Consider the following 12,706-nt stretch of genomic DNA (forward strand, 5'->3'; position numbering starts at 1 on the left):
ATCTGGCAAAAGTAAGAAGGAATCTACCCATTTTCCCAGATGGGTAATCATTTATGAGGAAGAATTTTGTTTTTTTTTTAATTTGAGATGGAGTTTCGCTTTTGTTGCCCAGGCTGGAGTGCAATGGCATGATCTCAGCTCACTGCAACCTCTGCCTCCTGGGTTCAAGCAATTCTCCTGCCTCAACCTCCCAAGTAGCTGGGATTACAGGCATGTCCCACCACGCCTGGCTAATTTTCTATGTTTAGTAGAGATGGGGTTTCACCACGTTGGCCAGGCTAGTCTTGAACCCGTGGCCTCAAGTCGTCCACCTGCCTCAGCCTCCCAAAGTGCCGGGATTACAGGCATGAGCCACCGCACCCAATGGGAGGAGAGATTTTTATGGAAGACGGCAACACATTTGGCTGTTTTCGTGCTGAGAAGCAGAGTGCAGTAGAAAAACAGTAGATATTGGGAAAGGAGTCAAAAGCCATATGATTTAGGTCCCACAAGGATTCGGGCTTTCAGTCTACGTGTAAAGAGAAGACAATAAAACATCTCATTTTTGTTAATTTTTTTTTGTGTGTGTGTGCCAGGTATGGTGGCTCACACCTGTTATCCCAGTACTCTGGCAGGCCAAGGCGGGAGGATCAATTAAGCCCAGGCGTTTGAGACCAGCCTGGGGAACATAGTGAGACCCCGTCTCTCTAAAAAAAGAAGCAGCAGCTTGTGGTAGTGTCGAGTGGTATAGAGCAGCCTGTGGTAGTGTAGAGAGAGAGAGAGCGGGAACTTGCACTGGGCCAGCACCCACGGAAAGAAACCTGCAGTTCATGGTAACAGGATGGGTGTGGCTGCGAGAGTAAGGAAATGATCCCTGCGCATCCAGGCAGACAGCTGTGCCATGTGGCGGGAAGCTTAGTATTTAACACACACGGAAATCACCATGCTCCTTTCTTCTTCTTTGACTGTTTTAGATTCCACATAGAAGCGAAATCATGCAGCATTTGTATTTCTGTGTCTTGTTTATTTCACTTAGCCTAATGTCCTCCAGGTTCATCCATATTGTCATGTGTGTCAGGATTTCCTTTTTTTTTTTTCTTTTTGAGACGGAGTCTCGCTCCATCACCCAGGCTGGAGTGCAATGGTGCAATCTTTGCTCACTGCAGCCTCTGCCTCCTGGGTTCAAACAATTCTCCTGCCTCTGCCTCCCGAGTAACGAGGACTACAGGTGCATACCGTCACATCCGGCTGTTCTGTATTTTTAGTAGAGACCAGATTTCACCACATTGGCAAGGATGGTCTTGATCTCCTGACCTCATGATCTGCCCACTTTGGGTTCCCAAAGTGCTAGAATCACAGGTGTGAGCCACTGTGCCTGGCCCTGGATTTCCTTATTTTTTTTTCAGACAGAATAATATTCCATTGTGTAATAAACACATTTGTTTTATCGTTCATCCATCAACAGACATTGATGATTGCTGTTTCCGTATCTTGGCCATGGTGAATAATGTTGCAGTGAACATGGGGGTGCAGGAGTCTCACCGAGTTTCATTTCCTCCGCATCTACAGCCAGAGGTGGAACTGGCGGATCAGAACGTAGCTCTAGTTATAATTTTTTAAGGAGCCTCTATACTGTTTTCTCTGACGATTGTACCGATTTACATCCTTTTGATAGTGGCCATCCTAACGGGGGCGCAGTGATAGTTCAGTGTGCTTTGGTTTACATTTTTCTTATACCTAGAGATGTTTAGCATCTTTTTATATGCTTATTGTTCATTGCTCATTTGTGTATCTTCATTGGAGAATCGCCTATTCACGCCCTTTGCCCATTTTAAAATCAGGTTATCTGGTTTTGTCGTTGTTGCTGAGCTGTCAAAGTTCCATATAAATCCAGGATATATTGGAAATCAGATCTATGATAGGTAAGCGCTGTTTTCTATTCCGTAACTGCCTTTTTACTCCGCTGTTTCTTTTGATTAGCCAGAGTTTTAAAGTGTGGTGTAGTCCCATTTGTCTGTTTTTGCTCTTGTTATCTGTGCTTTTGGTGTCATAGTCAAGAAATCAGTGCCACGTCCTGACGTTTTCCCCTTTTATTTCAATCGTTCATAACAAACTTTGGTCTCACATGTAGGTTTTTAATCGATCTTGAGTTGATTTTCATGCGTGCTATAAGGTCAGGGTCCACGTTCATCTCTTGCACGTGGAACTCCGGCTTCGGACACAGCGTCGTCTCACTGTCCCCGGGAAACTCCCCTTCTCTTTCGAGGACCCAGGGACCCGGGGCCCTGCAGCTCACAGGGGTCCTCCCGCGACGTCTGGGTGCTTAGCCAGGACCCCGCCTCAAACGCGTGGAACTACACTTCCCAGAATGCCAGCGTCCTCCCGTGGACTCCATTTCCCAGAGGACGCAGCGGCCGCCCCGCCCCTCATGGTCCCAGCGCGCCGCGGCACGTTCGCAGCTGATTGAGCGGCGCGGGGACTAAGGTAGCTCGGACGCCGCCGGGTCGTGAGGCTGCAGCCCGGTTGGGCCATTTTGAAGCCTCCAGCCTGCGGAGCGCGGGTCCCGGGAACGCCCGAGTCCGGGGAGGTGAGCGGCAGAGGCGGGCCGGGCCTGGAGGAGGCGGCGCCGAGCGTTGGGACGGCCTGCGGCCGCCGCGGCCCCGACAGCCTTTGTGGGCGCGGGCGGGCACCCCGCGCCTGTCACCGGCCCCCGGGTCGGGCCCTGGACTCTCGACCCCCTCGGACCGCCCCCGCGCCGCCGCCGGTGCCTCCGTTCGGGCTCGCCGCTGCCCGCCGTGGACGCCGGGCCAGGCGTTTCCTCCCGGGTCCGCCCTGTGCGCGCCGTGCGGGCCTCGCGGACTCGGGGCGCCGGGACCCCGAGCGCAGGGCGGACGCAGCCGGGCCCCGGTTTCCGTATCCGTCCCCATGATGGCCGCCCCTCCCTGCTCGGGCCCGCTGACGCGGTCCTCTTCAGAGCCGTTTTCTGTGCAGTCAGATGGTTCCGTGGCGGGAGGCAGAGAACCGGGTGGGAAAAGGCTTGAGGGGGAGGAGGTCGTCCCGGGCCCGCCGCGCAGGGGCGCGCACGGGGCAGGTGCCCACACGGGGCAGGTGCCCACACGGGGCAGGTGCCCTGGCGCTGCCCCGGTCTCCTGAGCGGCGCAGTGGGTGCTGGCGGTGCCACCTGGCGCCGAGGGCCTCCGCGGCTCGGGGCGGGCCCTGGTCCTGGGGGGCGCAGCGGGCTGCTGCCGCCGCCGCGGGTCCAGCGTCCGGTCCGGAGGCCCAGAGCCCACGAGACCCGGGCCTGGACGGGCGCCCGGCGCTGCTCCTCCGCGGGCTCCGGGCGCCTCCCTCTGCGGACGCGGGGTGGGATTTCGGAGCTGAGGGTTCCAGGGCTGGCAAGCAGAAGGGGCTTCCTCCTGGCTTCCTTTCTCTTCTCAGATCCGCCTTCTGGAGACTGCACCGCCCTCAGGGGGGAGCCCAGGAAGAGGACATGGCTGCTGGGCAGCGGGCAGCGAGGCCCCAGGTGAGCTCGTTGCAGCCCCAGATCTCAGTGAGTGGATTTTCCCACTAAAAGTTTCTTCACCCAGGGCCATCTTCAGCCAGGACGGAGCCCAAGCCCTTTTCCCTTGGAGGAACTGGTCGGTCCTTAGGAGTGGCGGATTCTGTAAGGAGAACCACCCACCCTCCCCATCCATGTCTAGTGGTTCTTTTTTCTTAATAAACGCACTTTGTTCACTAATCTCAATCCATTGTGAGACTAATTTGACAGGTAAGTTGCTACAAGTCTGTGTATCACTAGGGACAGAACAAATGTGCACCCCTTGGGAACAGTCCCTGCCTCCTTCACTCACCCACGTCTCCCTTCCTATCCTTTGAAGAATACTTTTTCCTTTCACCCCTGAGAATCCTCATACCACCACCCCTTCCCCAGGATCCTCCAATGCTAGTTTTTAGGTTTTTTTCTTCCTCTTTGTAAATCATATTCTTTGCTTGTATCACTCTTGAAAACTGATGTAGACTTTTCATTTTTGTGTAGTGGGAATGAGAAGGCCACCCTTTCTAGGTGAGAGAAGAATGAACAGAGTTGGAGAGGTCACTTGACTCCAAGGACAGAGACAAGACCCCTCAGGTAGCCTCAGGAAGTGTTTCATGGGATATCAGTAGTACAGAGGCAGCATACGTGGTGGGTAGGAAGTGGGGCTGTCAAGCCAGATGGCCGCGTTTGTGGGCCTTGGGCTTCACCTCTCTGTGCCTCAGTTTTCTCACCTCTAAAATGGGAATAACAACTGTGTTCACTTCCCAGCATAGATGAGGGGCTCACATGAGTTAGTGTATGGAAAGCGTTTAGATCAGGGCTAGGCCCATAGTTACTGCTCAGTATGTGGTGGTTTTGGTCACTGAGTGACATTGTTAATACATTAATAATGTTGATATGTAGAAACTGCTGTACAATGTGTTTAGGACCCAGATGATGTTATCCTTTATTCATTTTTTGTCTAACAATAATAATGTCCACTGACTGTCTAGCATACCAGGGAATGGGCTGAGGGCTTTACATTTGTTTTCTCACTCTCATAATAGCACAACAATTAAAATTTTTGTTTTACATGTGAGGAACCTGTTAAACTCCGAAAAGTTAAGTAACCTGAGCACATTTCAAATTGTCTCGGGCTCTCAGTTCTCTCGGACCACCCAGTCGTTTCTCTGGCGCGTCTTTCAGAGCGTGGACAGATCCAGCCACGTGATACCAGAGCTCTTCTGCAGCGTGGCATTATCTTTTAGACCAAGGGAACACAGTGGAGTTTGATCTGAGGGTGTGGACAGAATGAGCCATTATGCATTTGAGCTGCCCTTTGTCCTTCAAGGCATTCCTGTTCCCTTCCAACAGAGCCAAGCCGCTCTCCTGACCAGAACCTGCTGCGTCCCTGCGTTTGAGTGAATCTCTGTGGCCTCCTTCCTGTCTGCCCTTGCTGCCCATGTGTCAGTACTGTGTAAAATTCAGTGAAGGGAATTCTAAGGCCAGAGAAAGTACAGAGTTCACAGTTAGAAAACTCCGAGTTAGGATCCTGCCACTGCCACTAGCAAAGCACATGCCCTGGGGCCTTGGACCTTGTGTTCTCCTCTCAGGGCCCTTTCCAGCCACACAGTTTTTCATAGCTCAGATTATTTCATGCATTTTCTAGTCTGCCAGTCAGATTATGCATTCTTTCCTTAAAGAAACATCGTTTCTTGTGCTCTTACCCACTGTACAAATAATTTGATACTCTTGCTCACCATAAAAATATCGCAGAGTCATGGTGTAAATTTTAGGGAATAAAACATTTGCACATGTATGTATGTAGGTATATATCTGTATTTGTGTTTATGGATATGTGTGTATATACACGCACATATGTATGTGTATGTTTATATAGATGTGCATTGCATAATGATGTTTTGGTCAATGAAAGACCATAAATGTGGCAGTAGTTGCTTAAGATTAAAACATAGCTGGGTGTAGTGGCTCACACCTGTAATCCCAGCACTTTGGGAGGCCAAGATGGGTGGATCACCTGAGGTCAGGAATTTGAGACCAGCCTGACCAACATAGTGAAACCCTGTCTCTACTAAAAATACAAAAATTAGCTGGGTGTTGTGGCAGGTGCCTGTAATCCCAGTTACTCGGGAAGCTGAAGCAGGAGAATGACTGGGACCCAGGAGGCAGAGGTTGCTGTGAGCCGAGATCACGCCATTCTACTCCAGCTTGGGCAACAGAGCAAGATGCCGTCTGGGGAAAAACAAAAAAAACAAAAAAAAAAAACCGAAGAATTTGTTTTTTTATTGACTTAATGGCCATTATAACATTGTAGTGCAAGGCTTTGCTCCTATTTTGTGGTGATTTTGGTCTAAACAGGCCTACGGTGCAGCCTGTCAGTTCAATAAAAGTGTATAACATATGCAATTATGGATAGTTCATGATACTTGATAATATCCGACTATGTTGCTGGTTTATGTATTTATTATACTATTCTCGATAATTTACAGTGTCTTCCTTTTTCGTATTTTTTTAAACATTAACTGTAACAGCCTCAGGCATGTTCTTTGGTCGGGGGCGGTATCCAGAAGAAAGCTTTGTTCTCAAAGGAGATGACAGCTGCCTGTGTATCATTGCCCCTGAAGACCTCCCAGCGGGACAGGACGTAGAGGTGTAAGACAGCGGTGTTGATGATGCTGACCCTGTGTAGGCCTAGACTAATGTGCACATTTATGTCCTAGTTTTTAACAAGTTTTTAAAAGTAAAAATAAAAGTTTTAAAATAGGAGAAAGCTTATAGGATAAAGATGTAAAGGAAGAAAATATTTATGTACAGCTATACGATGTGTTTATATTTAAGATAAGTGTTACTAAGAAGTCAAAGTTTGAAAAAACTAAAGAGTTTGTAAAGGAAAAGTGTTACAGTAAGCTAAGGATAATTTGTTGTTGAAGAAAGAAAACTTTTAAAAAATAAATGGAGTGTAGCCTAAGTGTACAATGTTTAAAACGTCTACAGCCATGCACAGTAACGTCCTAAGTTTCCCATTCATCACCACTCTGGCAACTTCCAGTCCCGCAAGCTCCATTCATGGCAAGTGCTCTGTACAGGTATACCATCTCTTACTTTTTATACTGTGTTTTACCATGCCTTTTCTATGTTTAAATATATTTTCATACACAGACTCTTAGCACTGTTTTACAGTTCCCTATAGCATTCAGTATGGTAACATGCTGTACAGGTTTGCAGCCTAGGAGCAATAGGCTGTACCATATAGCCTGGGTATGTAGGTGGCTGTACCATCCAGATGTGTCTCTTGTATCCCATAATAAGGAAGTGGCTTAACAATGCATTTCTCAGAATGTACCTCCGTCGTTAATGCAACACATGAATGTATACTCTGTGTGTATTTCATATATACAATAGAAAATAAAACCACCCTTAACCCCACCATCTGGAGGTAATCACTTTCATTCAGTTTATTGTATATCTCAGTAATTTTCTATGTATATAGAAATTTTTTTTGAAGGGGACAAGCTAAATAGTGATATATAACCTGCTTTTTGTGCTTAGCATTTTTACGGATGTCTTTTTATGTTAACAAATAGCAATTTATACCATCAGCTCTAATGATGGTGTAGTATTTGTATTAATGTGATGATAATTAACATTTGAACCTTTAATCTGAGCCTGTTACGGTTTTAAGTGCATTGTGTGGACTATCTTATTTATTAACTATGAGGTAGATTTTGAGAGGCAGTTTTAGAGTACTTTCAAATGGAGCCTAGGACATCTGCCTGGATTGGAATCCCAGCTATACCACTGAACAGCTGTGTGACTTTAGACAAATTTCTTAGCCTCTCAATGATTTTATTTCTCTTAAAATGGGAACAATAACTATCTTCTTCATAGGGTAATTGTGAAGGTTACATGAAGTATATACTAATGATTAATATAAAACTCTAAAAATAGTATCTGTCCCATGTAAAGCATTCAGTAAAATAGATTTATTCTGATTTTCATCATTTCTATCTTCAAGCTTGAATGAGCACACAGGTAGTGCCGTAAGTTATTTAACCTAGCCTGTATCAGTGAATACGTAGCTTATTTCCAGTTTTTTTGCTACTAAGCTACTAACACCATGATAAGTATCCTTGTGCTTATATTTTTTGTGCACTGTTCCTAACAGTAATTGGGGAGTTAAATAAAGATTATACACAGTTGTAAGTTTTAAAATATGTATTATCAAATTGCCAATGAAAAAGTAATTAACACTTCCACCGATAGCCGTAACCCCTCTACCCATCTCTTAGAGTGGCTGGACAAGGCCTGGGTCTCACTGTGTGCTGCTCAGTATGTCTTTGTTACTGGCCAGTTGTTCACTAAACGAGTGACCTGGAACCTTCAGAAGCTTGAATAGTATCAGAAGCGTTTCTTGGGTGGCCTGTCTTCCCCACTCTGAGGGTGGACCTGGGTGAGCTGGAACGGCTTGTCCTTACAGGTGTCACTGACGTTCGAGGATGTGGCTGTGCTCTTTACCCGGGATGAGTGGAGGAAGCTGGCTCCTTCTCAGAGAAACTTGTACCGGGATGTGATGCTGGAGAACTATAGGAACCTGGTCTCACTGGGTAAGGAAATTTCCCCTATAGAAACAGAATTCAAAAATTGTGATATCTCAGGCCAGGCACCATGGCTCACCCTATAAGCCCAGCACTTTGGGAGGTCGAGGTGGGTGGATCACGAGGTCAGGTGTTTGAGACCAGCCTGATCGACATAGTGAAGCCCCATCTCTACTAAAAATACAAAAATCAGCTGGGCACAGTGGCAGGCGCCTGTAATCCCAGCTTCTTGGGAGGCTGAGGCAGGAGAATCGCTTGAACCCGAGAGGCAGATGCTGGAGTGAGCCAAGATCGTGCTGCTGTACTCCAGCCTGGGGGGCAGAGTCAGGCTCCGTCTCAAAAAAAAAATTGGGATATCTCAGCACTTCCTTGCCTGAATAAAAGCTGTGGGCCACCAAAAAACTTGAGCTCAGTTTGAGGATTATACAAATCAGTTCTCTATAAATAAACATTGAAAACCTTCCTCCTAATAAGTATGGAATTGCTTCACGTATTGTCAGGTGGGTATTGATAAGTATTCCCTTCCCACTATACAGTTTCACATTAGAAATTCTCTCATAGTTCAGGCAACATTTTTCCGCTTTGATGGTTCTGTGGTTTGTTTGCTCATCTCTCAGCAGAGGGCTTACCTCATCCTTCATTGACCTACCGTTGCCTTTCCCACTTCTCTTTTCCAGCCAGGTGAATGTTGTAAAATCCACCTTCAAAAGGGAATCATATGATGTTTTCTCATTTTAAAAAAGTTACTTGATACATCATTCCGTAGATTCCTGTTCATAAATTTTAATTCATCCATACATACAACATTCCTTCTGTAAAAAAGTCACGGTACTCTAGTAATCAAGGCATACTTTGTTGTGTCAAAACAAGACCAAGACTTTTTTTTTTTTTTTTTGGTCTGCCTGCAGGACTCCCATTTACCAAACCAAAAGTGATCTCCCTGTTGCAGCAAGGAGAAGATCCCTGGAAGGTGGAGAAAGACAGTTCTGGCGGCTGCTCTCCAGGTAAGCGGGTGGCTGCAGACAAGGGTCTGGTTAATGAGAAGAGCCACAGCCTGGAATACTTGATGGGAAGCTGCCTTGAGGATTCTCAGAACTCAAAAAGTGATGGAGAAGCGGAAGCCCAGGCTTGTGGACACAAGCTTCTGCTTATTTCCTTGTAATCACTTCACCGTGAATCTCTCAGTCTCTTTTCTTACTCTTTCCTGCTGTTTCAGGAGAGGGCTGTATTTTCATGTATTCATTAAGCAAACAGTGTATGTAAGGAATTTCGAATAATTCACTCTGGCCGAGCTCAGGGTGTGTATTTGGGAAAAGGAGGAGGTAAGGAAGGAAAGAGCCTAGAAAGCTAGGAAAGGGCCACGTGCTGAGTGCTTTGGCACGGTTCTGAGAGGTGGAAACTGTCCAACGGAGCCCTGGAAATCACTGAAGGAGTCGGGCAGGGAATCATAGGGTCCTTGGTATCTTAGAAAAATCGATCTGAATTAGAAACAGTTGAGTCTTCATCAGTGTAAGAATAGCTAAGGGACCTGCAGTGTGTCCTTCCTCTGGTGAGCATCGCTACCCTGAAAACAGGAGCCCACGGGCATGGATAGAGCTCCCAGCAAGTTACAGAGCATTGTTAGGATGTCACCGTTTATGGTGAATGAAAATTATGTGTATGTGTAATGTGCGTGTAAGCCCAGAGAGAATGTTTAGGAGGACACATCTTAGCTGGTGGTGACATTAGTTACACTCGGAATAAGATTGAGAATCGGTTCCACAAAAAGGGGATGTTATTTACATGTAGTATTTTGATTTTTCACAAAGAATATATTCATGGCTTTCTTTGTGATTCGAGTTTAATACAGATGGTGACTTTGGGAGAATTGTGATTGAAAGTGCGGCAAAACTAGAGGTGGGAAGCCTTGCAGAGCGACTGCAGTCATGGAGGGAGGCAGGCAGAGGGGGAAGGGCCTGGACGAAGGCGCTTGCTGTGAGTTAATGAGGAAGAGGAAGTCAGATGGAGATTGCTGGTGGGCAGGTGTGTAAGTGCCAGGGCCAAGATTCAAGGGAGGTCAAGGAGCCATCAGCACAACAGGGGCATTGGAAGCCTGGACCTGGCTGGGTCAGGGGGCCAACCAGAGGCCTGAATCCAGAAAACAGCATTTGTGAGGCACGTAAGCGGGAGGAATCTGTGACAGAGCCTGAGGAAACGGGGAGGGGCCATTGTGGCAGTAGGGGACTGAGAGATGTTGAACTGGGGGGCTCCGACTCTGGGGGATCTAGGTTGAACCCTCAACCACAGCTTTGCTGTCCCTTGATCAGTGAGGAGCAAGCTGTGCTGAGTGCTGCTGGCGTAGAATTGGGCAGAAGGAGACGCAGGTCTCGCACTTCTGGAGTGCACGATGTAGCAAGGGAACAAGGTGAGCATACTCACGTGAGGACCACATGGGAAAGACGCTCGGTGCTGTGAGAGTACAGAGCAGGCAGGGCGGTGTCAGCAAAGGCTTCCCTGAGGAAGGGCCTGGGATCCAGGGACTGAAGAAGTGCTTCAGGCCTAAAGAGTGGTGTTCATGAAGGTCCAAAGACGTAAAGCCAGCGAGGAGAAGGCCGAACAGGTAGCCGAGAGAGCCAGGGGCCCTGTCGCAGGGTTTGGTTAGTGCTCGAGAGCCAAGCACAGGCTCTGAGGAGCCATAAGGAGCCCAGAGCAGGCCCAGGCTGCGTTCTGCAGCCCCCAGCCCACGTGGGGAGTCTGATGACCACAGTGCAGGGCTTGTCAGGTCCAGAGGGCTCCCTGACACCTCCTTATGCCATGGGCCCAAGGAGGAGCTTCAGGGCAGGCAGCCTTGGTCCACATAGCCTCTGTTCCAGGGAGGGCTTTCTTAGGATGGTAGCTCGAACTTTCCTTTTACAGGGGAATTACTCTCCTTTGAGAGAAATACACTAATTTTATATTAAATTAAAATTTAATAAACTGCCAGAGGCCACCACAAAGTAAGCAGAATGCAAGCAGCAGGGAACCAGGTAAGATTTAAGGGGGATGTCAGTCTGGCCATTATGTGTGGGCTGAATCTGGTGTGGAAGCTTAGAGGAAAAGAAGAATTGTTACCTTTCCCCTCACCTGGGGAGCATCTGATGGCGAGTGAGTCTCCCCTCCAGGGAGATGTGAGTCTTAACAGGCTGAAAATACGATTGGAGTCTAGAGGGCTGTCCAGAGGGATGCTGGGGCCCCTGATACTGTTGTCAGTCAGTTCCTTTTCAGATTTGGGAGGATATCCCTGCAGGAAAACCATGAGCAGGTTGTTGAGTAAGTGAAGGATGTCAGAGCTGGTTCCTGGCTGGTCCCTCTTGCTGGGGTGACCTTCCTCCTCCTGCTGTCAGATGGAAGTCAGACGGCCTAGGGTGCTGACGGGTTTGCGTCTCTGCTGTACCCCGGGTGGGGCTCCTGTCTGCCTGGACTAAGACTGCCTTAGGACAGGCAGCTTCCTTTTACCACGAGAGCTCACTTCACTGAGAGTGTGGTGGAAGGATTGGGATATTCCTGGAATTATCTCAGACTCTAGCTCGAACCAAAAACTCAACCTGTATGCTGGGTATGGTGGCTCGTGCCTGTAATTACAGCATTTTGGGAGGCTGAGGTGGGAGGATCACTTGAGCCCAGGAGTTCAAGACCAACCTGGGTAACATAGACCCTCTCTATGTTTATATGATTTTAAAAAAGAGAAAGCATTTTAGACAAAAACCTACCCGTTGAACAGCCAGTGACAGAAAAACTTGTTCTCCCAGGGACAGGACTCTCTAGAACCTCTGGTAGCCTCAACATGTACAAAGTTGTTTTCTTTTGAGATGGGCTGTTGTTCTGTCACCCAGGCTGGAGTGCAGTGGCATGATCTTAGCTCACTGCAGTGCCCTCCTCCCAGGTTCAAGTGATTCTCGTGCTTCAGCCTCTTGAGTAGTTGGGATTACAGGCACATGCCACTGTGCTCAGCTAATTTTTGGCATTTGTAATAGAGACCAGGTTTTGCCATGTTGGCCAGGCTGGTCTTGAACGCCTGACCTGAAGTGATCCGCCTGCCTCAGCCTGCCGGTGGGCTGAGATTACAGGTGTGAACCACCACACCCAGCCTGCTTTGTTTTCTTATTGCAAGAAGCCATCTTGGGCAGACTGAATTGTGCAGGGTGGTGAGTGGAGGTGTTGGTCAGTGAGGTTTGCTGGAGCTACCACTGCACACAGTGAAGGCTGTCTTTTCCTGATTTGCACAGAAGGCTCTGGAGCTTAGCAGCAGCCCTTATGAAAGGGCCTGGAATGATTTTAAAGTGACTGTGCTTTTAAGGTGGAAATGTGGCCACAATGCTCTACAGCCCTGTTTTATTTTACTTGATTTTGTAGAGATGGGGATCTTGCTATGCTCCCAGGCTGTTCTTGAACTCCTGGCCTCAAGTGATCCTCCCGTGTCAGCCTCTCAAAATGCTGGGATTATAGGCCCGAACCACCTCACCTCCCAGTCTAGTCCGGTTTAATTTGTATGAGTTAGTCTTTTTCTTATTTGCCAACAAAGACTCCTACACAGGGCCTGCCCCTCCCTTCCTACCAGCAACATCTATTCTCTTTGTAA

General features: G+C 48.0%; 1 protein-coding gene across 9 annotated transcripts in view; it reads left to right on the top strand.

The window, feature by feature from the left end:
* The first annotated feature begins 2,395 nt into the window (after positions 1 to 2,395).
* The window catches only part of ZNF354B (zinc finger protein 354B), a 28,098-nt gene continuing 17,787 nt past the window's right edge, over positions 2,396 to 12,706 (top strand). For 2 of the 9 annotated variants that reach the window (XR_012515340.1, XM_010331853.3), the window contains exons 1-3: positions 2,581 to 3,502; positions 7,992 to 8,118; positions 9,018 to 9,113. Coding sequence is in view for 8 of the 9 variants with exons in the window: in XM_010331853.3 (XP_010330155.2) it covers positions 2,975 to 3,502; positions 7,992 to 8,118; positions 9,018 to 9,113 (751 nt within the window). In the remaining variant the exon portion in view is untranslated. The other 7 variants (XM_010331854.2, XM_003943964.4, XM_074390637.1 and 4 more) reach the window with 7 other exon arrangements.

This window comes from Saimiri boliviensis, chromosome 20 (assembly GCF_048565385.1).
Source record: "Saimiri boliviensis isolate mSaiBol1 chromosome 20, mSaiBol1.pri, whole genome shotgun sequence".
NCBI classification, from domain to species: domain Eukaryota; kingdom Metazoa; phylum Chordata; class Mammalia; order Primates; family Cebidae; genus Saimiri; species Saimiri boliviensis.